The following is a 27,126-nucleotide window of genomic DNA, read 5'->3' on the forward strand; positions in this document are numbered from 1 at the left end:
GAAGGTAATTCATCAACCTACTCACACAAGTCATGTTAGAAAGCAAATGCCATAAAATGCTGGAAGCCACCAAAAAAACACAGGTGCCCTTGCACAGCTAGCTAGGTACATATGAAAGGCAGTTACATCAGACAGTAAACTCAAGGAGAAGGGATGCCAGCCATTTGTAGCTTAGCCTTTGCAAGTTTGCAGGACAGCCATGACAGTGTGGGAGGGAGAGACTAGCAGGTCACTTACTTGGAAAGGCTCTTCTTCAGCTTGAGTCCTTGGCTGCCACAATCCGACAAGCGGTCAAGGGGAGATATTGTCCTCAGGGGAGGCAGGTGGCCGTCACTGCCATATGAGGGCAGCATGCCCGAAACGTGGCTGTCCCCAAGAACGTGGAGTGGAAGGGCTGCTGGGGATGGAGTCAGAGGCCCATTAAGGGCTTCCAGGAGGGAGACCACCTCATAGCCGGGAGGGATATTCTCTGAAGACTAGAGGAATTGGAGATGGGTGTGAGAAGGACACTTTCTGCAGTAGCAAACATAGTTTAAAAGGGGAGCTTGAGATAGATCGGAAAGCTCCAATCCCTCCCCAAAGAATCTGACTTGTACATGAAAGGCAGAGGCTGCTATAATTGTGAAAAAAGCAACTTTTCTATCAAAGTTACTTAATTTTCATGCTTTTCTCTGAATTGTGTATTTGAGGGTTTGCTTAGCCTGGAATTTTTGAAAGAGAGGTAGTGGTTGCATGACTTTAGGAGTAGTGAAATGCTACTGGGGGCCAGAGCCATGCAGGGCACAAAAGCTACACACACACACATACACACACACAAATAATGAACACAGAAATGCACACATTTTCCTCCAGACAGAGCTTAAATGTATTCAAACAACACTTCCACAACCATTAGGACAAACACACATGCTCTTGCCCTCAACATGAAACCTGAGGCCAAGTTTACTCATACCCACAGATGAGGTGGTGAAGTTGTGTCTGGACTGTATCTCTTCAGACTGCATTAGGGGGAGGTGGGAAGAGATCACATAGCTGAAAGTTTTCCCATGAGGAAAAAGTCCACGCATGTACAAAATTAACCTAAGAGGCAAGAATTCTGCTCCCTGACACCTAATTTTCTAAATATAACATTTTTAAAAATGAGACACTTATAGCTACATTTTCCCTCAGCCCTGCAGTCAGAAGTAGTACAATCTAGAAAATCTCATCTGCTGTTTGTGTAAATTAGGCCTTAAATGTTGAGGAATTTCTCCTCTATATCTGAAGATTTGCACAAAATTCTAGGCATGTAAACTTGTGTAATCCAAATCCATGAATGCATTGCTAGGTTAGAACCTAGATCTCAGTAGGACATAGTCAAGGGCTTCGATGCCTCTCTGCCACAGAGTCTTCCAAATCCCTAGCCTATCTTCCCATTCATGCCTTCTGGATCACATCCTTTGTTTATTTACATCGTTTGATTCTGCCTGGGGCCTCCTGCCACACCACTGGAGATCTAGAGGAAAACTATCTAGTTGCTGTTCTCATCATTCTCTGTTGCCCTCCAGCCCAAGCATGTGTTTTATTAATGTTGCATAAAAACAAAGAGCTGGAAGGGACTCCAAGGGTCATGTAATCCAGCCTCTGCAGGAAATTCACAGCTATCTCGCCCCCTCACCTCCCCCAGTGACCCCAGCTCTATGCCCAGTGGAAGGCCAAACCCCACCCCCTCCAGGATCCTTGGCCAATCTGGCCTGGAGGAAAATTCCTTCCTGACCCCAAAGTGGCAATCGGCATTACCCTGGGCATATAAGAAAGGGCCACGAGAGCCTAGCACTGGCTCATCCTTTCATGCACCCCTTCTCTTGATCTGTGTACATTCATATTGAGTTGGAGAATCCTCATAGCTGTCAGGTGCCCATCTACCCTCTTCTTAAATACTCCCAAGGAAGGAGAGCTCACCATCTCCAGAGGAAGCCTGTTCTACTGAGGAACTGCTCTGTCAGGAAGTTCTTCCTAATGTTTAGCTGAAAACTCTTTTGCTTTAACTTTAACCCACTGTTTCTGTTCCAAGCTGCTGGGGCAACAGACAACAATTCTCCTCCATCCTCTATGTGACAGCCCTTCAGAAACTTGAAGAGGGCTATCATATCACCTCTCAGTCACCTCTTCTCCGGGCTAAACATACCCAGCTCCTTCAGGCTGTCCTCATAAGACTTGGCCTCAGACCCCTCACCATTTTTGTTGCCCTCCTTTGGACACGTTCCAGCTTATCAACAACCTTCTTAAACTGTGTTGCCGAAAACTGAACACAGTCCTCCAGATGAGGCCGAACCATAGCACAGTAAAGCAATATCATCACCTTACATGATCTGGACACTGAAATTCTGTTGATACAGCCTAAAATCACTTTTGCCTTTTTAGCTACAGCATCACATTGCTGACTTATGTTCAGTATATGATCTACTATGACCCATAGGTCCTTTTCACATGTACTACTGCCAAGACAGGTCTCCCTCATCCTATAAGAGTGCCTTTGATTTTTCCTACCTAAATGCAGAACTTTATCTCTGTTAAAATTAATTTTGTTCGTTTTAGCTCAGTTTTCCAGCCTGTCAAGATCACCTTGAATTTTGCTTCTATTTTCTACTGTGTTTGCAACCCCTCCTAATTTAGTACCATCTGCAAATTTAATGAGCATCTCCTGTATTCCTTCATCCAAGTCATTTATAAAGACGTTGAACAACACAGGGCCCAGGACAGATCTCTGAGGCTCTCCACTTGTCATTTCTCTCCAAGAAGATGAGGAACCATTTTCATGCACTCTTTGAATACGATCTGTCAACCAGTTACAAATCCATCTAACAGTAATGGGATCCAAACCACATTACCAACTTGTCAACCAGAATATCATATGGAACCTTATCAAAAGCCTTACTGAAATCAAGATAAACTATGTCCACAGCATTCCCCTGATCCACCAAAGTAGTAACTCTCTCTGAAAAGGAGATAAAGTTAGTCTGACATGACTTGCTCTTGACGAACCCATGCTGGCTCTTAGTAAACACAGCTGTCTTTTCTAAATGCTCAAGGATTGACTGCTTGATGATTCATTCCAGGACCTTTCCAAGACCTGTTCAAAAGTTATAAATGATGAATGATATATAGATTTCCAACCATTTGAATAGAGGGCCCGTATTGATAGTTTATGCATTTTTTTTTACTACAGGGTACCTTCTTTCATCATAATGTAAGAATATAATATTAGATGGTCCACTAATCCAGCATCCTGTTTCTCTCTATGGCCAATCAGAAGGTTTCAAGAAGCTCAGCAGCTAGCCATGAGGGCAACCATGGTGCCTTTCTGTTGCCTCTCAGTACCTGATGTTAATGATATACCTCTGATCATAGAAAGCCCATTAGCTAATATCAGCTGATAGGCCTGTTCTGAACGTATTTGACTAATCCCCTCTTAAAACCATCTAAATTAGTGGCCACCACCTCACCTTGACATCTTGCAGAGTCCTTGTGATAGATGCATTTGAAGTTCCATGCTCAGAATGCAATTCCCAGGGTCTGATTTGGATTGAGATTATGGGGCATAGGATGGGGGCGTTTAAACCCCCGCCCACCAGGGATATGCAAAGAGCAGCTTCCTGAGGCCAGGAAAATTTGATGTGTGCATGTGAGGTGAGGGCAGGGAGGCTGAAGTCACTTCTCCCTATATATGGCAGTCCTGATATGAATCTGGCACCCACATACCTAGGAACTGAATTCCTTTGTGGAACTCTAAACATGCATCTGATCCAAAGTCCTTGTGATAGCAATGTGGATTTTGCAATCTGTGAGTTGGCCTTGAGTCCCTCAAGTAAACTGAACACTCTCTGAAGTACTTTCTTTTTTTCTCTCCTGAATCTATGGTCTGTTAATTTCATTCTAGAGCTAAGTGAGTACTTTGTCAGTTTTGATATAGTAGCATATCCAGGCTATCTGTTAACCCTTTCCAATGGATGTTGATGAGCTGGGCTTCTCTTTCCCTTCTACTCTGCTTGTAAACCTGCAATGTATGTGAGCATGAGGGGTTGGGGGGCACAGTGAATCAGATGCCCCTGGCATGTGCTCTCTGCATGTTCACAAACATCCATACTTTGAAAACACCAGTTTACACTCAGCAAACAGGCTTGTTGCATAAAATGTTAACTGACTCTAACCTTCCTTTAAATTTTTCCAATGTGTTTTTGAAAGTTACGGATTCCCACTCCTTGACAGCGATGCTGTTGTTGCATTTCTCACTATGGCATCTCTCCCCCAGGTCCCACCTGCTCCAGCCAGTGATTCTATAACTGGCCTCTAACAGATTATACAAAACTAAACAACACGGATGATTTAACCCTAAAATATAAAAGACTGCAACAAACCCAGGAGTCATTACTTAGTCCAAAAAATCGAGCTAGCAAGAGCAGAGACAAAGCCAGCATTTGAACTGCTGGCACACCAGTACTCACCGAGTGTTCCTCCGAGTCAGATGTTTGAGAGGCGATGATCGGGTTGAAGCTGGTAGGGGAAAGAGGTCCAAGTTTTTTTCTCATAGCACGGATCTGCAGCAAGGCTCGAAATGCTGCAGGACAAAAAATAGGGGGAAAGAATCAAGGGAATAAATCATTTTCCAAACCATGGAGAAGGTAGAAATGCTAAAATGAGAGAAATTGTTCTTAAAGGGTTCTCTTGATGAACATTTCATACTAAGTTGGTCAAGATCACCAAAGCTGGAGAAGAGGGTTGCACCAAGTGTGGAACAATGAACAAAAAAAATCACTGGAGCGGTGAAAAAGTATTTTTATGAGAATATTCTGACCCTATAAGTTTCACTGATGCTTTGGGGGGGGGGCGGGTGTTCTGTAAACATTTCAATAAAACATATGCCATTAAAAGTAGGACTAAAAAATACAATAAAGGACTTTAATGCTAAGCATGTGCAGAGTGTAAAGATATATCCAGAATCACAAAGCCACAGAATGTACAAATATATCACAGGTGCAAGACTAAGATGTTCACATGGACCTTAAAACAATATTATATACAACAGTTTTAAAAAGTTTTTATATATTCAAGTAATCTGATCTCAAAAAAAACAGGTGCCTCTCTGGTTCAGCACTTTCTAGAGGACACCCATGGCTCAACAGATTGACGTTCTGGGCTGTTTTTAAATCTGAAAGCCAGAGGGACAAACCATTATTTTTTTAAAAAGAAGCTGACCTGATTCTCAAACTGAGAACTTTGGTATCTCACAGGTTAGATAATAATAACTGTACTTATATACCACTTTCTAGACTGATTAGTGCCTCACCCAGAGCAGTGGAAAATGTTAGTGTTACTATCACCCCCCACAATACAGCTGGGGAGCTGGGGCTGAGAGGAGTGGCTTACCCAAGGCCACCTACTGAGCTCATGGCAGTAGTGGGATTCGAACCAGTAGAGTGCTGATTCGCAGCTGAACCACTTAACCCCTGTGCTATAGCACAGCGAGAGTCTTGCAGTGTCTCATATGAGATAAAAGACTGAGTCAGACCAGCTTAGTTCACTTTCAAAGAAACTGCTGCCGTGGAAAGCACCTCATATTATTATACAGTTCAGTCACTTATCCAACTTGTATATACATTTTTTTTTACTGTTGCATATAATAGTGCTTTAAGGGGTATGTAAAACAAAACAAATGAGCTGGAAATACACCCGAAAACTGTTGTTTAGTTTCATTAAAGCAGCTTCTGGAATGGTGAACCAAATCTGGGAAACCAAATTGTAACAACACCCTCCCACCCGAAGTTTGTGTGTTTTGTTTCAGTTTGGTTCTTACTTTGCACGGGTGACAGCAGCAGCAGGCAGGTAGGAACTGGGCCTGCATGGCAGCAGAACAGGTAGGGGGGCAGGATGTAGACAATCATGTTGCTTGCCTGCCTGCCTGCCTGCCTGCCTGCCTGCCTGCACTTGGATGATGGAGGTTGGAGGTGATTAATGCAAGAACACCCCTCATTGTAGAAACAAAACTGCAAAGCACAAGGAAACTTGGCACCAACAGGCAATAGTAGGATGTAACGGTAATAATTTATGGAAACTGTAGAAAAAGAAAAAAGTGAATGTAAAGCAGGATTGTTTTTAATGCCTCTGCTACCCTGTTACTCCTTTGTCAGCCAGTTCCCCACCATAGCGGGCACCTGCCAATATTCATCTTCTTCAGGGTCCATTGTTTTATGTGTGTGTGCATGTAGTGTAACTGAGGAAAAACTTGGTGGATCAATGGTTTAGAGGGAGGAATGTGTTTGGTACGATTTTAGTGCCATTAAGTGCAAAAACAGCTGCTCCAAAGAGCCTGGAAGCCCTCATTGCAGAGAACAGGGCTGAAACTCATGATAACAGGGGGAAACAAACTGGATTAGATCTGAGTTAGCAATGCCCCATTCAGAATAAAACAATAACAGTACATAGTTCCTTCAGAAACCCCGAATCCAAAACTGACAGAATTTTTTTCAGTGCACATCCCTAATGTTAACATCTTAGTATTACACATGTGATATAATTGTAACTTCTGTGGCTTTGTGATTCTGGAATATCTTTACACTCTGTACATGCTCAGTATGAACTGTCTTTTAGTGTGTTTTTTAATTCTATTTTTACTGTCATACATTTTATTGATATGTTTACAGACTCTCTGAAGAAGCATCAGCGAAATGTGTACAGTCAGTATATTAGAATAAAACTACTTTCCCCCTTGCACCACTTGGTTTTTTTGTTCCTTGCCAAGCTCATCAAAGAACAGATCAACCAGATCTTGAAAGGCCTGCTAGTAACTCTTTATCTCCAAAGGTAAGCAGTGATAATTTTACGTGTGTTCAGTGTGCTATGTTAATTGCCCCAAACTAAAGGCTCAAAGAGGATGGTCACTGATTTTCCAAAGAAGAGGCGGCTACCTACTTTAGTCAAGATCAAGGCATAAAAGAAGACAAGGACTTACGCAACCTGCAGATGGGGCAGTTGTTAGCTTGATAACGCAGAGTGTCAGCACAAGTATTGCAGAGGCAAAGATGGCGGCACGGTAAGATCAGGGTATCCCGGACGTCTGAGAGGCAAACCACACATTCCGCGCTATTGTCACTCACCTCATCCTCTGCCACCTGGATAAGAAATCAAAGAAAAATGCCAGCTCGTTTACCAAACCAGTTTTCTTTTTATTGAGGAGGGGAAGGGGAAGCTGTAAAACTTGAGAAGTATAAATACATAGATAATAGGTGTCACATGGTTTTTACTTACTGTATGTACTCAAGGCAGTTTACATACAGAAAGGTGAGATCACTGACATGAAAAGCTTCTTATTTTACATCAAGTTATTTAATTTTTTTTATTATTCTAGACCACATATCTTACGTCTTGCTTACTTTGGAATCTTTTTGCTGCAAGCAGATCTTCACTGGTGATCAGAGCCCATGCAGGACAGTCTCTCTCTCTCTCTCTCTCTCTCACACACACACACACACACACAAACAGTCTTTCATAATCATGAGGGAAAAGAATTATCTTTTTTAATAATGAAAACTGAAATATACAGAACTGTTCTATGCAATATTCCAGGCATACAGAACTGCGGAAGACACACATCCCAGACTGTGAAGGTTTTGTTGGGTTAAAACTTAAACTTCTGAAGAATACAAGTCAAAGCACTAGTGCCTCACTCCCAAGGAGATTTTGTAGTGTCTATATTCTGTATACCTGCCCATAGCTTCTGGCTCATATAATTTGTGACTGATAAGCATTGCTTGATTCTGAAGGGAGGAGAGTTCCCATCACTAATACTAAACTGTCCAAAGCAGATTCAGCTGGCTGTAATATGCAGCTATGTTTCTGTTCTCTCACTTTTTGTGTGTTTTGCTGAATCGCTCCAAAAACTCAGCCTCCACACACACTCCCTAAAAGTGCTCCACCTCTTCATTCCCCTTCCTTATCTGAATGTTTTTCCAAGAGTTACCCCCTTCCCTTCCAGTTTACCAATCTGGCTGCTCACCTGCCTCCCCTTTTTCTTTCTAAATCTGGGTTTTAAAAAGACACTATAAATGGGGCCAGAAACTTTCCCCAAATTTTCCTTATGTTCTTGCTGCCCTTCCCCTGTGTTTTTACAGAAGCTTCTAGTTGGGACATATTACATGTTCCTTGCTTCTCCTTCCTGTCAATGCATTGCTTGGGTGTTGTTGCTGGAGAACATGAAATCATGCTTTGTGCAACTACTAAAGTACTCCTTCTGGATGCATGTACTGCTACTGTTACTCTTAAATTACATTCTAGTTTATTTTTTACCAAGATGTTTGGATCCCTGCCTTGGGAAATGGATCTATACCTGGATTCTGCATCTGCATTGTTGTTATGACTAGTCCAGTTTGCTGATCTCCAGGCCAACAGCTTGTATTATTTCCCTTAATATCTGAATTCTTATTATTCTTTCTATGCTTGTGGAAGAGCTTCACCAACTTCTATGTAAAGCTTAGGATAAGTCATTCGTAGCTATGGAATTGGATGCCATCAATATATAGATGATACACAAGTCTATATCTCGCTATCCAATGCAGTAGAGATACTGACTTGCTGCTTGACAGCTGTGGTCAAATGGCTGAAAGTTAACAAATTGAAATTGATCCCAATTGAGATGGAAGTGATGCTAGTTGGAAAGGCAAAGATCTTGAAGGACATTGTGCTCCCCACCTTTGATGGGATTCAGTGATCCTGGGTGACTCAATTAAGAGCCTAGGGGTTAACAGATCCAGCACTGCTGCTAGAGAAGCAAGTAAATGCAGTGCAAAAAAGTCCTTCTCCCAACTCAGACTAGCCAGGAAAATTACCCCCTACCCTGACATGGCTGATCTGGCCACCTGGATTCATACCACGGTAACATCTAGACTTCTGTAATGCACTCTAAATAGGTCTTCCTCAAAGTCAACTCAGATACTCCAGATAGTGCAGAAGCTCATTTACTTTCAGAAGCTAGATACAGCATGCATATTACTCCCATTCTGCAGTCATTCCACTGGCTACCTAGGCTCACTTCAAGGTTTTGACTATCACATACAAAGCCTTTCATGGCCTTGGCCCTCATATCTGTGCAACTTTGCCCCCTATGCTCCACCATGGCAGCTTCACTCATCTGAACAAGGCCTTCTATAGATGCCACTCTCCAGTTAGGCAAAATCTACAACTGCCCATACATGCCCTTTCTCTGCAGTAGCCTCCAACTTATGGAATGGCCTGTCTAGTATGTCAGGAAAGCTCTCACTCTCTTAGCTTTCAGCAAACTATGCAAAACTGAATTATTCAGGAGAGCTTTTTCATTCAGGTAATAGGGCAGAAATCCAGTGTCACCTTAAAGACTAAAAACATTTATTCCAGTATGACCATTCACAATTCAGTGCTCATTTCACCCGATGTCCACAATGTACATCCATCATCAATATATGTATACTCAAAGTTACAACCAACAGAAAAGTGCGAGCAAAGAGACATTACAAACAGAGGCTGGTTAGAAACAGCAACTAATTAATGAGGAATCAATCCAGTCAGAATAGGAGAGGACTATTCCCAACTGTAGACAGAAGGGTAGAGTAGGATAAATATAGAATCAGAACTAATCAAGGAAAGTGCACCGTGAGACACGATAAGCAGAACAAATTAATAGCCATAAAGGATGGGTCACACTGAACTATTAGCTCCTCTACTGAGTGCTATTTTATGCCTATGCTATCCTAGTGTGCATTTGGACTCAAATTATAAAGTGGGCCATATTCACATAGACTTGTATGTAGGATACACGTCTCCATACAGTGTATACACACAGAAAACTAAACAAGGAAAATAATCTGAAGGTTGCCAACAAGACCTAATTCCTATTCTCTAACACATGGACACAAACATGTATAAAGAAGACCTCCAACAATTTTTTTAATGGAAAGCAATCTTTGGAGGATATGATTTTGTATAGAGGCGGGAGGGAGAAGGTGGATTTTTAACCCCTCCCTCTGCATGCTGTTTTTCTGCTCAAAATAGTCTCCTCAGCTGCTTCTCCTCACCCAAGGTTTTCATTATAATCATTATCATTGCCCAAGAGATTATATTATCATTGTAATCACTTGGGAAACAAGAACACCAAGGGATGGTGAAGTTAGAGGGCATCTTGAGTGGGGGAAAGGCCAACAGGCAAAGCATGAAGCATTCTTCCAGTCCAAATTGCAGACTCTTAGCTTTTCATTTATAAATGCCTTGTTGGGCCTGGATAGTTTATCCGTGTCTTCAAATTCATTTTTTTACCTTGGAATCCTGTGTGTTGTATTTGTTTTCTATGCCATAGATTTCCTGAAGTAGGTAGCTCACACCATCCACCTGTGTAAAAAAAAAATTAATACAGGTTGTAAAAGAAAGCAGAAGCTGAAATATGGCCATATCCAGGAATACACTCTACAAACAACCTCATTAGTAAACAATTTCCTTCTTCCTGTGCTATATTTCCTTCATCAAAAGATGACTATCACCTTCAGCCCACATGAACATACACTGTTCCCATGTTGTGAGGAACTGTCTGTATGGCTCTAGTTACAAGAATTCCTCCATTATACCTATGATATGGTACCTTCATTGATTTTAATGGAAGCTTCCTTGGCTTGTGTGTCACCTTTGTCCATAAGCTCACCTTCCCTTTCTCTAACACTGTTTGCAACAGGTTGTAGAAGAGAGAAAATGGCCTGAAAGGACCATAAATCATTGATCCCACCATTACATTGGTGTTATGGTTCCCCCTCCCAGGTACCTTCCCAGGATGAGTAACCAAGGAGAACGCCTGTACTGAGCAACGCGAACCACATAATACTCACCACTTGCTTCTGTTTTAGGGGTTTTACACAAAAGCTTCCATCAGCATGCTGACAGAGAGAAAAAGACTTGATCAGAGTACTGATATCACTAATACTCAAAAGCAGCTTTGAAGAAAAATCTGAGATGAAACAGAATTCATCCAAACCATGACGGCTTAAAGGTAAAAGTACCATTATCTGTGCAAGAGGATACTACGTAGTTCCTCTTTACAATTCAATTCAAGGTGTGCCTTGTGCTTCAGAATTTTCCAAGAGTGAAGCCCCCTTCACCTACCCAGATTTTTTTTTCACTATTCTAGTTCTTACGAAGGAGCATTATAGTTCAATGCAGTCTGGAGTTCATAATATTTGTTTCAATGTTCAGTTATGTAAATATCTTTGTATTTGCTTGACATGCATATAAGATCATGAATAGCTACTTGGGAGTGGGAGAGAATACATGAATGTCAATTAATTTAATGCAAACATTCTTGGTTGTAAGAAGCTGTTTTTGATTGATTCTGCCAGGAATATAACAGCATCATAGCAACTAATTCATTAGACACCTCTTGGAAAGCTAATGGCCTTTTCTTTGATGCTTGAATCTTATAAGTAGGAAACACAACAAGACATTCTACATGCAGAGATAACGCATCTACAGTGCATCAGAGGATCTAGCCAATGTTCAAAAAATGCCACCATCTGGATATCTTCAGCTGCTCAGGGCAAGCTCTCATTCTGCATCTGGTTCTGAGCTCCAGCCCTCAATTCCTTGGACCTGATTTGTTTTATCAGTCAGGCTTCATTTCTTTTCTTCTTCTACCAAGGAGGCCAACACTGATTTGTGCCTCCAAGAACCAGGGCCACTTCACAGACATTGCTGAAACAAGCTGGAGGTCTGGGTCCTTCTTCCTCATACTGGTTGCTTGCCTGGATGGGGTGACTAGTAGTCTGGGAAAGACTCTAGAGGTACTGATTAGAGAGCAAGTTTTCAAGCCCTAGTTTCAGAGCCTTAGTGACAGTACAGTCCCATCACAGCCACTGTCCAATGGAAATTAATTCTAGGTAAAGTGGGCCCTGCCTGCCGGTCTGTGAGTGAGTCTACCTTGTTATCAGAGTGCTCCCAGAGCAAGCTCATTGTCCATGTCTATAAGCTGGAACCATATACAGTGCACAAAGGACAAAATATCAGCAGGAAGACAAAACTCACCTTCTCAAAAGTAGCCAACAGCACGTGACAGTGACCCATATGCTCTGCAAGACAAGAAAATAGGTTGAGACGAAAAGTGTTCGTACAGGAGGGCGACACAGATGTGCTTCCACTGCAAGTGTCCAACTTCTTGAGTGGTTTAAATTGGCAAAACGTAATTAAAACATGCACCAATCACTCATTAGAGACAGTTTTTGTAGTATATTTGTATGCTGCTGCTCCTACTAAGCATTGATAAACCACTTTCAAAGTGCTCCACAAACATTATCTTCTTGTAATCCTTGCAACCGTGATATACTAATGAAATAAAGATTTGAAAAACGCAAGACTATTTATATTGGTAATTCATAATTCAAATTGCCATTCAATTTGTATCAGTACACACAGTCTTCATATACAGACCTATACATAAAGTGCTAGTGCATAATAACAATGATGGTATTCACTATGAAAAGTATAGCATCTCTCAAGTTCATAAACCATTTATAAGAAACTCAAATCAGTTCATAGGATCTTCATTCAAGTATAGGTCCAAATATATGCAGGTTGGAACAGACCATCTAACGGGCTGACCGGTTCGTTTGGAGGATCCCGTTTCCGTATCTTTATCAAAGATGGTTATCACACCAACGGAAATCCCACCATTCAGAAGCTTCCATTCAAATATCACTAGCACAAACGTCGGGTACTGCTCCTAGTATATCGTTAGTATATCACAATTGTTTCTTTTTGCTACTGTTCTCGTGATCTCTGTATTGTGATAGTAATCCTTACAACAGCATTGTAAGATAGGCCAGTACCAGTAAGACAATATTGCAAGCTGAGAGAATGTGGATTGCCTAAGGACGCCTAATGAATTCATGTCAGAGGAGAGACTGAAGGGAGAGTTATCCTGATCATTCTTTAAGCCACCAAGCTACATTACATCCCCCAAAATATTAACTAACAGGGTAGTTGATGCATACTTAGAATCTGGTTCAGTAAACAAAAGCTGTGCTGCAAGTGACAACTTGCAGACAAGCCATTTGCTTACCATCGCCCTCGTCGACCACTGCAAGTACCACCATGGGATACACTTCACGGTCTAGATCAAAGCTCAGCTGCAATGAGCAAAGAGGAAAGAAAAGTCAAGCAAACTTGAAGAAATACGAACTATTCAACCAACACAGTCTTAGTGATTTGTCTACATATGCCAGGGACATGGCCCAACAACTGCCAAAGACATGCCTACTCCAAAAGGACTTGCACTTATGCAACTGCATGGACATTTTCAGAATTTCCTAGCTATAGAAGAATTTCTGAAGAAAATGCCTACTACCCAAAGAATATTAAGCTTTAGAACAGTTCCTTCCAACTTGTAAAATGTGTAACATAAAAAGCTCCTCTGAGTCCCATTTGTGCCTTCTGAGCACCTCTGTGAAAGATATTAATGCAGCAGAAAGCAGCTTGAAAGAACTGAGCGTTCTATGTCAGGACTAGTGGCTACCACCACCCCAGGCCTCTCAGAGGGCCTATGCAATCTCTGAGATGAAATAAGAAGCTGAAGTTTAGCTTCCTCTTCATGCTCAGTGTCCTCCTACATACTTTATAAGGAAATACTCCTTTTCCTTTTACTCTCAACCACCTACTCCATATGGTCCAAAACACCAGCTGTAACAAAAACCACACCGAGTCCTCCAGAACAGGATTTTGTACCATTGAAAGTAATTAACCACTGTACAATAAGTTTTAAAAGGTAAATGTGCGTTATTTCCCACTTTAATATGGGCCGTTTCCACACGTCTTTAAAGGGACGGCCCACTCACCGAACACTGCCGGCTTTCCCCCTTCACTTCACACGTCTCCACAGTAGCAGGCTATTTGGCTTCTGGTTTTTTTGACACCTTTTCTGAGAACACTTTCCTGTAGTCCCCGAAAAGGCGCCAATAAAACGGAAGCCAAATAGCGAGATACCATTTTGAAATCAGAGATATGTGGAGTGAAGGGGAAAAGCCAGCAGCATTTACTGAGTGAGCCATCACTTTAAGGACGTGTGGAAATGGCCATGAGATGTACCATTCCTAGACAAAACTCCTAAGTTCCCATATGGTGATAGCTTGTTGCATTAGAATTAATGAGGTGATGGCCCCTTTAATTTCCTTCCTTTCCTCCCAAAGCCTTACCTCCTCTTCTGTCCATTCTGAGGGATCAACTGTATGAGAGGGCAGGCAGAATTGCTGGCACACCCCTCGTTTATAACGGACAGTCTCAGACTGTAAACTGTTGTCTTTGGGGATGTAGCTGCCATGGAAAGAATGGAGACAGAGTGAACAGTCTCAAAACAGAAGATTATTATTTCGTTCTGCCCCATAAACACTTAAGAAAATGTTCTTCCTCCATGCAGAATACCAGATTTTTATCTCCAATGAACAGTCTACATTTCAAGGCTATTTCTTATCTACTAACAAAGATGGCCTCTGACACCTAGAATACAAAACCTTTTACGAAAAGTTCTCTAGTGTGTCCTACTCAAGAAGGTATCCTCAGGGCTGATGCCAGCTTCTAGAAACATCAGCCTATAGTGAGGCAGCTAGTCTCCATTCGGATGACACCTGGATAATTCAGCTCCCATTGGCTTCTGATATGCAATTTGAGCATCAGCAGGGACACACCAAAAGCTATTCCATCTGAATTCTGCATATGCTATCAAAAGCTATTCTGGGCTGAATTCTGCCTTGACAGAGCTAGAAGCCAACCTGGATTAGCAGGTCTGAGTCTCCACAGTTCAAACCGTTACAAATGCTGTTGAGATTATCTGACTGAAGAAAGCAAGTTTGATGGTTGTTGCCTTGTGGTGTCTGATGAGATTCCTTCTCCCTGCAGGGATAGCTCATCATGATTCTGTTACTTTGCAACAAACCATCTTATTTTGAGTTGCTGTTTACACTGTCTGAACTACCCCGTGTATGAACATGTTATCTGGTTTTGCTCTTTCCTTCCATTTCTCAGCTGTCTTTGCTTTGCCAGACCCGTTTGCACACATGATCGACTCCTTGCCCGAACCAACAGCATTTACAGCCCTAGCTGTTCAGCACCCCACCCACCTAGTATTATTGTTACAGACAAAGCAAGCTGTAAACTATGGTTAAACAGCATGCCTCTGAACTTTCTGCTAGCTGACATTTGCTATGTCATAGATAGCTGAAATATTCTATCTTTGCCCAACTTTGGAATTAATTGAACTATTTTTGACCTCTTTGCATTCAGGCCATTGGCAGATTTATTTCATTTCTGGAATGTGCAATTGTTTAAATCAAGGTATCTTTTCTAAAAAGTAGTACTCCTGTTGAAAGGAAATGGCATTTTTCCCAGTGCTTAATCCAAAGTATCTGGTTGCTGGGATAAATGCAATTTTCTTCCAGAAAGAAAACTACCATAATTGTGGTTTGAGAATACAGTTGAATGCAACACTGGAATTTATTGAAAACAACTAGGGACATACTCCCCCTTTCCTACCCAGGCAGACAAATAACTGTGTCATCTATTAACCTTTTAACTATAGTTTTATTAGTAGTCGCATTTTAGAAACTAAAAGTGCTCTCCAGCTGCAGCATCCATATGTGAACGTGCTCAGATTGTCCTTTACAAACTAAAAACGACTGGCAAACACCAGCAAGACTACTTTCCCTCCTTGCCTCCTAGTAAGCTCTTTAAAAAAGTTTTCTTTCTGTTATTTCCAGGGTGCCCTGAATACAGAAGTGCACTCTTCACCTTCGCAGTGTGTCTTCAGATATAATGGTATGAAAGTCATCATTGGGTCATTCTCAGGTATTCAGGGGTCATTGCATAGAAAAAGAGCTGGAGGAACTCATTAGCATAACTCATTAGCATATGCCACGCCTCTTGCCATCACTGGAAGGGTGTCATTAGTATAACTGATTGGCATATGCCACACCCCCTGACATCACCTGTTCTGGCTGTCTTGGACCCAATCCTGGCCATTCAGGGCCAAAATTGGCCCAAAATGGCAAAAAGGGGCTGAAAATGGCCACAAAATGGTCAAGATCGGGCTGCTGCTGAGTGGGAGAGTGATCCACCACCTGTCAGAGGCTCGATCCAGGCTGTTTCGGCCCCAATCCAGGCCAAAATGGCCGAGAGTCAGGTGGGCGGGCCCACCTGACATGTGACCTCTTTGGGGAACTGCCGGAACTGAGTTCCTGTGCATTCCCCCTCGAAATGAGCCCTGGGTTTACTTGTGGTGGGGAGTGGGAGAAAACAACAGCTTGCCGAGCAGCGCAGAGGGCAATCTAAGCTCCCCTCTGTCTGGAGATCAAGGGGCGGGGCCACCAGCCATGTGACCATTTTCAAGATGTTCCGGAACTCCGTTCCCCTGCGTTCCAGCTGAAAAAAAGCCCTGCTCTTACCTATTTTGTACCTTGCATAGGACAGAATATTATCCAATCTGGCCCTCAGTTTTTAAAGATTTTACTGGATGTGAATATTCTTTTCTGCAGCATTCTTCTTACCTTACTGTTCCATTTTGGAATTCCTCCGTAGCCTGATAATAGATTGTTATAGCCACTCGTGCATCCGTGTCAAATGTAAACTCCACATTGTAATGGATTTTTGCTTTGCTGACTTCCTCTCCTGGAGTCTTAACTTCCTCCGTGCATCTAGTAGATTGAGACATAGTCAAAAATATTAATCTAGGATTTCCAGAAAATGAAAGCAGCCAAGGCTCTCCAAGCAGTGATATGACATGACATCTTTATTCTGCTAAGGATGAAAGCAGATGATTTTGTACCTTAAGAAAGTAATAACTGCTGTTGGAAAGAACTTAAACTAGCTTAGTTGGGATTTCAAGGTCTGATAGTACGGTACAGATAGTATAGTGGTATTTCCATGAGAAAGGAGGAACAAAAGTCCCAAAGCCATTTTAGAAGGTTCTATGAATCTGAAGACTTATACCTCATTTTCGATGGGGCATAAAGATTGGTTGGCCTGGAGAGTGACAGATGTATCTGTTTGGAGGAGTTGTAAAATTTACATTTTATGGTGCAGTGGTTAGAGTATCAGACTAGGATCTGAAAGACTCAGGGATTTTTTTCAGATAAAAGTTTATTGGAAAAGAAAAAGACCGTAACAATACATAAAAAAGACAAACAATATATAACAGCACATGTAAGCTAGAAAATATTGCTCCTCTCCATCTCATTATTTACTTTATACTCAGCATTTTATATTCAACATTATACTCAATATTTTATATTTAACATTTTAAAATACTAATTTTCTAATTAGTCTGCTTCCATAAAAACTATTCTTAATTTTTCTTAATTATCAGCTACATAGTCAAAAAGGACATTCCATTTTTCCTGAAATTCTAAGATGTATATAGGAAGTTAATTTAGCTATTGACGCATATTCATACAATTTGTTCATCCACTTAGACTTGTCTGGACTAGAATCTGCCTTCCATTTTGTTGTAAATACTACCCTCGCTGCTGTCATCATATATTTAAAAAGTTCACTCGGTTACTTTGAATTATTACTATGTAAGATATTTAATAATATTATTATCTATGTAATATTATTATCTATCCTAATATTTAGGATTCAGGACAAAGTGAAACTTTAATATCTGTTGCTTCTCTTCATGAATTTTTATCCAATATCTTCCCGCTTTCTTACATGTCCACCACATATGATAGAATGTTGCATCCGTACATTGGCATTTCCAACACCTTCCACTATAATCCTTATTGGTTTTTGCAAAACGCTTGGGAGTGATATGCCATCTAAAAACCATTTTGTACCAATTCTCTCTGTAAATTTGATTTCTTTTGTCCATAAGTTTTCCCATTGACTCAGAGACACTTTCTCCAAGATTTTACATCCATTTTATTATACAATTTTTAACTTGTTCTGATTCTGTGGCATATTGCAGAAGATGTTAATATACTTTTCCTAATAAGTGCTTTGAATCTCCACTGATTAGTTCTTCAAATACTGTTTTCTCTCTTAATTGGCCATCTTCTTTGGATAATTGTTCTTTGAGTTTGGACGCCATTTGACAATACATCAACCATGGGATATTTTTTCCTTGAGCATGAATTTCTTGCCACGTTTTTATACTTCCTTGCTTATCCATCATATATTCATATTTTACATAATCTATTTTATTTCTTGTAGTAGCATCCATAATAGGCATCTATTGGTGATGTCAATGGTGAAATTGATGGACTTAATCTGATTCTGCATTGGAACCATATTCTTAAGTAGTCCATCCCTCAAAATATGGGTACTATCTTGCTTTTGAATAGTTTTTAATGATTTCTTAACCCATAAGTAGTTATGAATTCCTTCCTTGGTATCGGTTGTGGTAGGCCCAGGCTTGAATCTTCACTCTGCCACAGAGTTTGCTGGGTGACCCTGGGCCAGTCACACAGACTCAGCCTTTCCTTCCTCACAGTGTTGTTGAGAGGATAAAATGGAGGAGGGGAGAATAATGGTATAACTTCTTTGGTTCCTCACTGAGGACAAAAGTGGGGTATAATTATCTAAATAAATAAAAGTTCTATGAAGGAGCATGTTCTCATATACAAGCTGGTATATTTTGCTGATTTTTAACATCTGATCCTGCTGGCTTTCATCATGTGCCCCCAACCCCACACAAACATCTGATTTACTGATCCCAGAGCCAACTGCTTATTGCAACAGCATGTTATGCGGCTCAGAGGAAAGAATGTAAACATAAAGATAAAAGAGCTGATCCAGATTTGCACCAAATTAAATGTCAATTCTGATCACCAGCCTGATTTTTTTAAAATTCAAAATGGCATACTGCTGAATGAGGCAGGACAATGAGGCAGAGTACCAAACTATAACCTCCCTTGCATGTTTTCCCTCCTTACCTATTGTTTGGATTCTCAGGAGAAAATTATAGGCTTGTTGCCTTCACAAGGACTGAGAAATCCCAGAGGAATAATGAGAGCGTGTTGACACAATAGCGCTTTAAATAGCTTATGCTGCAAGAGCAACTGTTATTGTTTGTTTTAAATAGTAGCGTAAAGCATTTCACTCCAGGACCACATTACATGTTGGTAGCCCTTATATTGTACTCAGACAATTAATCCAAAGGCATCTTCGTGTTTTCTCTAAGAAGATGCATACTGAACTGTATGCCTACCACATGCTAAATAGGATAATGAAAGGCAATGTTGTACAGTCCTGTAAACATACACCATCAGTGCCGTATCAAGTTGTGTTGTCAGGACAAGGTCTGTACATATTTCCATTTGAATGTGATGATGTAATTGGTTCACTCAAGCCAACTCCAAAGGGTGCCTCTGGGAGCTGCCCAGGGAATGTTTGAGCCAACTCCTGAGTCTGGCATGAACTCTGCACTGCTGTCCTGGCATTCATCATGAGGCATGTGGAGAGAAAGAATTACATGGACTGAATGAGTAGTATGTGTACTCTGGGAGTGAGGAAGTTCACAAAACAAACCTAGTCCTGCTTCTCCCTATCTGGGATGAGTATTTTTGTCTGCTTGAGTGGAAAGGGCCTGCAATGAGCCATGTGCTTTTTTGTACATAGCTCTTTTCCAGCTTCTAGTTCAGGGCAGACACACATGCCCTATTCAACAAGCAGTCATGCAAATAAGGCCTTGGAACTGGATGGACATGTTTGCTAATAGCTTGTGTCCAGGGTACCAGACGGACAGTGGTCAAATCCACATTCACCCATTACCCGCATGTTTATCGGATATCTTCCGTTTGCCTCCAATCCGTGATTTTTTCCTCTTAGTTCACATTCCGGCTTCCAATCCGTCTTTCTCACGCGTCCCTCCGGTCACACGGCCGCTCGAAAACTGCTTTTTTGGGCGGGACCTTTTTTTCCCGCCCATTTTTAAAAAAAATTTTGAGCGCACTTTTCCGTTATTTCGATCTTGCCTTATAAAGAAACATAATTGAAGATAATGATGCCTCTCTTTCCCCCACTGACAGCACTGATGGCTCTCTCCCGTTTCTTTTTTGGAAATTTGGAAGCTTGTGGGAAGCTTTTGTGGGCATTTCCTATGCAGGACAGTTCAGTGCCTGAATTTTACTAAAGTTTCACTTCCTTGGAGTGTCATTATTTCGATATTTTGTAATTTCGATATTACAGTAATATAAAATAAAAAAAATAAAAAACAGTTAAAAAGGAAGTTTCGCGAGTCTGTTCTGAGGATGGATTCACCCCAAAATGATTTTTCAAACTACCAGATTTGATTCAGAAACAGCATAATCAATAAATCCAATGCTATGAAGTCAAAAACAGTCTTTTGCAGACTACGGAGCACTTGCAAGTTGAATCAGCCAATAGGAACTCTCGGAACGGCCGGAGAGACAGGAAGGGGGGGGGGGTTAAAAAACCGCGTAAATTGTGCATTGGCCCGTTCACAGCCACCGTGAAACTCCCGTTGAAAACCTGTGACCACATATTCGGGAGAAATGCGAATGAAATGCGTCTGTTTAATGAGGTAATGTGACCAGCACTCGGGATTGCGTGGGGAATGCGGGGAACATGTGACTTAGAATGAGTAATGTGGATTTGCCCAGTGTTCTCTTGTAAGGTCCTGCCCACCAACTAAGGTCATCATCATAAGAACAGCCCCGCTGGATGAAACCTGAAATCCCATCTAGTATAGTATCCTGTTTTACTCTGTTGACAAGCAGATGCCTTGGAGGGCTAACGAAAAGGGCATGGAAGCCCAGGACCTTTCCTAGTGTTGCCTCCTAGCACTGGGTTTACTGCCTCTGAAAGTGGAAGTACCCTCTACTCAACATGGCTAGCACTGATGGTCCTCTCCTCCTCAACCCCCTTTTAAAGTCCTGCTAACAAAGCCATTGACTGCAAAAATGAGGCAATTGGTGACTAGGGTCAAGGTGGTGGCTCCACATTTGTGAAACACCTTCCTCCTTGAAGCTTGGCTGGAGCCCATCTTACTGGCTTTAGGAGCCAGGAGAAAACATTTCTCTTCACCCAGGCGTTACGAGTAAGTGGGGTCATGTGGGGACTTGTCTACTATGGGCATCCCCCCAGGGGTTCTTACAGGTGGGAAAAGAAATGCTTGTGAGCAACAGTATAATGAGATACAGTTATAACAAGCAGGGCAAAATTAAAACACAATAAAGCTTCCTAACGGGGCTGCTTAACTGGTCCTAACTATATTTGACCCTTCCAGGGTCCAATTAGGGCTGCCAGGTCTCCTGGGGATCAAACCAGAGAATGGGGGGGGGGATTGGGGGGCACATGTGGGGGGAACATACTTTGCACACATGCAAAATGAGCACATGATCTGGAGTCTTCGTTGTTGCGTCTGAAATGACATCATTCTCAGTGCAACAACAAAGGGAAGATGTCCTCTGCAGGGATATTTTGCTTAAAATGGGCATATTTTAAGTAAAATAGCCCTGCACAGGGGGCCTTCCCTTCATTGTTGCACTGAGAATGATATCATTCCCAGCATGACAACAAAGGCCCATGGGAGCATGCTCCAGAGCTCCCAGGCACATTCCTCGCACCTTCCCCCCTTCCCTCTCCGGTGGCCAGGTAAGAGATGTTGGGGGTTAGAGGCTGGGAGTGGGGGACTGACAAGCCTAGGTCCAACCATCCTCTTTGGGTGAGGGAAACTCTCTTGCTGTTAGTGACCTCTCTGCCCAGCAGCTCCTGGGGGAAGAACACTTTCTTCCTTCAGGGGACCTTATATTTTCTCTCTCTCTCTTGGTCCAGCCTCCTAAGTGCCAAATAAGGTTCCCAGATCCCTCCAGGTGTGGGGGAAGGGGGACCTGGGACTTACTCCTCCCTGTGGGGCAAGATGAAGTCACTTCCAGGAAGTGATATCATTGCATCCCACCAGGATGCAATGATATACTCAGGAGTGCACCCAGTGCATGCAGTTGCTGGGGGAGTGTGTGTGTGGGTGGGTGTCAACGCCCGCTGATTGGCCTAGTGCCAAACCAATTGTTCTTCCTTTCCCCTCCAATTTCACCAGTCCTATCCCAGGCTTGGAGCACATTCTGGCAAGTGCAGGTCCAGAGCCCAGCAAGGCCTCAGGTCTCTAAGTGGGAGAGAGCAGCTGCACCGAGGCCCCGGTCAGTCTTGGGCCTAGGAGAAGGCAGGCAGTGAATGGTTTGTAGCTCAGGGACTCCGATTCATGACACCAGGTTTGGTGGGATTTTTTTTTAACCCACGTTAACATTTTAACCTTCTCTTTAAGGCCTACCCTATGAACATTTTGATACTGTCTATTTTACTGTTTTATTACTGAGAACTTTATTAGTTGTTTTGTTTTAAATTAATTATACTACTGATTGATTGGATTTTTAAAATTTTAGTTGCCTTGGGTGGGATTTTTTTTAGAGATCCTGTGTCCTATTTGCAACCTGGTCTGCCATGGATAAGTGATGCAGGCCTGGTGGCCAAGATGAGGCCCAGCAGGAGCCAGACAGCAATAACTTTTTTGCAAGGAGCTGCCCAAGGCTTAGCGTGAGCTAGGCTGGAGAACTGCTGATCCAGCAGAGTTCAAATGAGGACTTATACAGGAAACTGAGAACCTTCCTGTATTATTTATTTAGAAAATGTCTATGTTGTCTCTCCAGAGGACCTGCATGAAGTGGTTTACGATGTAAAACATAATCAAAACAGAAAACCCTAAAAGTTGTTAACAGCTTAAAAACTGCATTAAAAATTTAGTATTTGCCTGAGTTGAGTGTGGATCCTGCAAAGATCTGGAGGCTAGTGGTCCTGGATCCTGCAAAAAGAACTAGGGAATAAAGACTAGGGTGCAGGGTGTCTTAAGCTGCCAGCCATGAGCTTCTTTACCGGTCCATATTTTGGCTCTAACTCTTCGCCTTCTTTGTTCCTGCAGAGTCCATGGCAGGCTCTTCAGGTAATGGAGGTGGACAAACTCATTCTGGGAGTTCCTGGTCTCTTGTTTCTATTGCCTCTTGAAGAGCAGCCTGCTATAGCAGAAAAGGCAGGAGGTCTTTCCCCAGGTGTGATACGCAGAGAGTCTCAGGTGTAATGGGGCCATGGGGTGCACCTCAACCTTTGAGAATTCTCCCCTCCCAGACTGATGCAGAGCACAGGTGAGTTCCAAAAAGCAGAATAGAAATGTTCTATAAAAACAAATAACTCGATCTGTGTCAAATTTAGCACCTAAATAAAGTAATCATGAGCAGTGTGAGATTCAACCCACTACCAGTGGCTCACCCCCAAGCCAACACTTATTTTTGTACCTTGGGCTGAAGAGCTGAGCTGCATCCTGAGGCTGCATTTTGGAAATACAACCCAATATACATTTGTGGAGGCAGTTTGGTATCAGGGTCTGTATCAGGGGTATCAATAGTTGCATACTTGCTGCTTCCACTCAGCTTTGCCAGCTAATAAGGATTCCAAATCAGCAACTATTTCTAGCCTTTCTGGAACACGTTTTTTAAGTCTGCAAAAGAGGGAAAGTGAGACTACCCCCCCCCCCGCCCGCCCCTGCTCTTGTTAGATTCCGCCTCTTCAGACAGCCATGAAGAAGGGGTGGGGGACAAGCCTCTTCTACCCTCCACTTTTGCACATCTGACTTCCCAATCCATGACAACATCCCTCTGAAAAGGGATAAAAGCAGAAAAGTAAATTAAATCCAGGATGCAAGGAAGGAAGGGACAAAGGTCATAACATTAGTTACCAAGCCTAGGGCCTGTTAACCAGGCAGAGAGCGCCTTTACCAAAGTCGTACCCAGACAGCCTTTACTAAGTCATTTGCTCCATTCCGGTCCTGAACTCTGAGCTACTGGATTTTAATTGGCTCTAATTTCAACCCAACAACAGAAGTAACTTTAACTCCAGCTAAATCTTATTGTCACTCTCAGTGACTCATGCAAGAAAGGTAATGAAAAAAAGAGCCAACCTGTCTGATAGTCTTACAGACATGTGTGTAACTCCTCCCCAAATAGCTCCAGTTAATCTCTACTCTAATCTCTAGGAGTTCCATGCGGATATCCCCTGCTGTACAGTAGCTGATGGACTGCTTCCAGCAGTTCGTAACAATAGAGAGCTACACAGACCAAAGAAGGCAACTTCTGAGATTCAGTTAAAAAAGCAACAGATAACAAACAACAAAAAATACATGTGTCATTGTCAACTGTGAATGGCACAAACCTGTCTGAATGGGTGAAGTTCACCACAAACACATAAGCAGATAGCCTGACCCGTTTTTGATCATAGTTTATGTTTACTTTTTGATCATAGCTATGTTTACTTGGAAGTCTGAGAAACCTTGAAGGCTATTTGAACACAGAAGGGGCCTTTGCTTCTGTGTTTTATTGTGAGGAAATCAGGCTCTTCAAACACGTATGCAGGCCATTCAAAACCGACTTTACCACACACATTGTTTGTCATGTAAATTCATGTACTTTTTATACCCAAATTCAAAAAGTAAAGAGAGAATCAGCTCTAAGACGTCTGAGGAGAAGCTCTTTGCCACCTACAAAAATAACACCACATTCAAAGTTGTAACCTCTGTATTTTCTTACCAGACAAAGTGCTCTTGGCCTGGAAATATATATAAAAAGATGTTTGGCACCTTAACGATCAATTATCATGGCATGAGTTTTTGTAGAGCTATCTGGTAGTATATGCTTGTAGGCACAACTGGTCATTTTACTACAGATTTTTTTGTGAATAAGTAAGGTCTTCACTACATGTTACGCTGTTTTCACAGGTGCTAGTGATCAGATGTGTGGTGCGAGTTCAGCGCACGGAACTCAGTTCCCAGGTGTGCAGGGACTGATTTGGATCAGGACTACGATACATGCAGAGAAGGGACTTGGACACCCCCACACACTCACTGCTTACCTAACCTGAAACAGTCCCGGGAAGGTGCCCTTTGCCCCATTAGAGAATCTTATGTGCATCCCATTAGTACATGGTCTCTCCAACAGGCCAAAGAGCACTCCCATTGCAGGCTGGGAAAAATAATGGGGGTGGGGGTGTTCAGCCCCTTCTCCCATGCACCATGGTCCTGATCTGGATTGAGTTCCAAGCACAGAACTCACATTTCATGTCTGATTGCCAGGACTGAGAAGGATGCATGGAATATGTACTATGTAGTTAGGTCCTTTAAGACAGTTATTCTATCCATTACATTTCCATCCCATCCTTTTCCAATAGAACTCAGAGTAGCACACATAGTTCTTCCCTCCATCATTTTATTCTCACAACAATCCTATGAGGTAGGTTAAGCTAAGTACATGCAACTGGCCCGGTGACACACAGTAGGTTTCATAACTGAGCTGAGATTTGAACCTGGGTTTTCCAGATCCTAGTCCAACACTCTACAACATACCAGCTCTTCAGGAATTTGCATTTAAAGGCCTTTTTCGTCTGTAGGCAACAAGCTCAGAACACTACATCAAGTGCCCCTAGAGCTCAGCACCATGTCCAATGGCTTTTGACTACCCAAAGATACCCAAGAGCTAAAATTACCTTTGGGTCAGTTATCCAATTGGTTTTTTTCCCCCCACTGAGATTTGTCACATCACAAACTCTGAAACTACCAACTTACTTGACTAGGCGTAATGTGTCCTTGCGAACGTTGATCAGACTTCTCAGTGTCTTCACTGGCTCCTGGGGCGGTGGGGCAGCATATGGAAACTAGACAAAAAGAGGAAACAAAGGAGGGTGGACATGACTATTTAGGAGGCCCTACCTGGAGTCAGCAACTCAAACTGAAATGTGTACTTTCACTATGAAACATGTAGAGTTTGTACAGTCATATGGCAGGTATTGCTTACTCTTTGCCAAAAAGATCAGGGGTCCCCAACCTTTTTGAGCCTGTGGGCACATTTGGAATTCTGACACAGTGTAGTGGGCATAGCAACAAAGTGCTTGCCACAAAATGGCTGCTGCCAGAGACTGAGCCAGCCCCCAAATGGCTGCTACAGCTTACACACAGTGAAGATCTTTGTGCTGTGGAAGCAGTTTCTGCCAAAGCAATGTTTTTAAAAATTTGCACAGCCAATCACTACCCCAATGGCCAACCAGAAGCCATGCTTTGCAAAAGCCTCATCTGGTCCCACCCACTTTTTAAAAACACTTGGCAGGCACCAGGAAAGGTGTTGGTAGGCATAATTGTGCCCACGGGCACAGTGTTGGGGACCCCTGGATTACATCGTTACATGGCACTGGGACGGATGCTTCAGCCAGAGTAACAACTTCTGTCCAGGATTTCCTGACCTGCTGTCAGGGGTTATATTTTAGAAGTATGGAGAAAGAGCATACATATGCACTTAACCAATGCTGCTCCAGAGAATCTTAGAAAATAGTACTCATGTGTCTGTATGAGGGGGACATATGGCAAATTATGAACATGTGGCTACTGGGCAATTCAAGAGTGGGGAAAACAGCTCTGTAAGGCACTTGCCTAGCATAGGTACAAGAGAGATTCTTGCTGCTCCTTGCCTCACTGAGATGAGGTGACCCAAGGCTGCTTGCACACTGAGATGATTCTGTGCAGCTCTTACTGCACAGTAAGCACAGTAGCAATGGAACAGCCACACAGAAGGTTTCCTCATGGTTTCCCTTGCCTCAGACCTCTATGTCTATTGGGCTATAGGGCTATAACAATCTTCTGCAACAATGTAATTGTTCCCAGTGATCATTTTTTAAAACAAGTCTCTAGCCCTTTTGGTTGCAGAATTATAAGGAGAAATATGCAGGCTATACTTTTCTCCTTATAAACAAACTGCAATCAAAAAAATAAAAAGCTGGGTAGTAGTACATTGTTGCATTAGATAGTTATGTTAAAATGCTATAGCACTATTAACTAGGGCTTTTTTTCTGGGAAAAGAGGTGATGGAACTCAGTGGGTTGCCCTCAGGGAAAATGGTCACATGGCTGGTGGCCCCACCCCCTGATCTCCAGACAGAGGGGAGTTTAAATTGCCCTCTGCGCCGCTCCAGTGGGGTCTGGAGATCAGGGGGTGGGGCCACCAGCCATGCGACCATTTTCAAGAGGTTTGGAACTCTGTTCCACTGTGTT

General features: G+C 42.4%; 1 protein-coding gene across 1 annotated transcript in view; it reads right to left on the minus strand.

Annotated features, from left to right (window-relative positions):
- Window positions 1-27,126, minus strand: part of RNF157 (ring finger protein 157) — a 120,481-nt gene that overhangs the window by 20,753 nt on the left and 72,602 nt on the right. The window contains exons 3-12 of the mRNA XM_054975222.1: window positions 25,652-25,740; window positions 16,575-16,721; window positions 14,232-14,349; window positions 13,103-13,169; window positions 12,070-12,113; window positions 10,881-10,928; window positions 10,321-10,392; window positions 6,989-7,148; window positions 4,485-4,597; window positions 238-476 (exon numbers count right to left, since the gene is read on the minus strand). Coding sequence (XP_054831197.1) covers window positions 238-476; window positions 4,485-4,597; window positions 6,989-7,148; window positions 10,321-10,392; window positions 10,881-10,928; window positions 12,070-12,113; window positions 13,103-13,169; window positions 14,232-14,349; window positions 16,575-16,721; window positions 25,652-25,740 — 1,097 coding nt within the window. The remainder of the gene's footprint in view (window positions 1-237; window positions 477-4,484; window positions 4,598-6,988; window positions 7,149-10,320; window positions 10,393-10,880; window positions 10,929-12,069; window positions 12,114-13,102; window positions 13,170-14,231; window positions 14,350-16,574; window positions 16,722-25,651; window positions 25,741-27,126) is intronic.

This window comes from Eublepharis macularius, chromosome 4 (genome assembly GCF_028583425.1).
Source record: "Eublepharis macularius isolate TG4126 chromosome 4, MPM_Emac_v1.0, whole genome shotgun sequence".
Classification (NCBI taxonomy): Eukaryota; Metazoa; Chordata; class Lepidosauria; order Squamata; family Eublepharidae; genus Eublepharis; species Eublepharis macularius.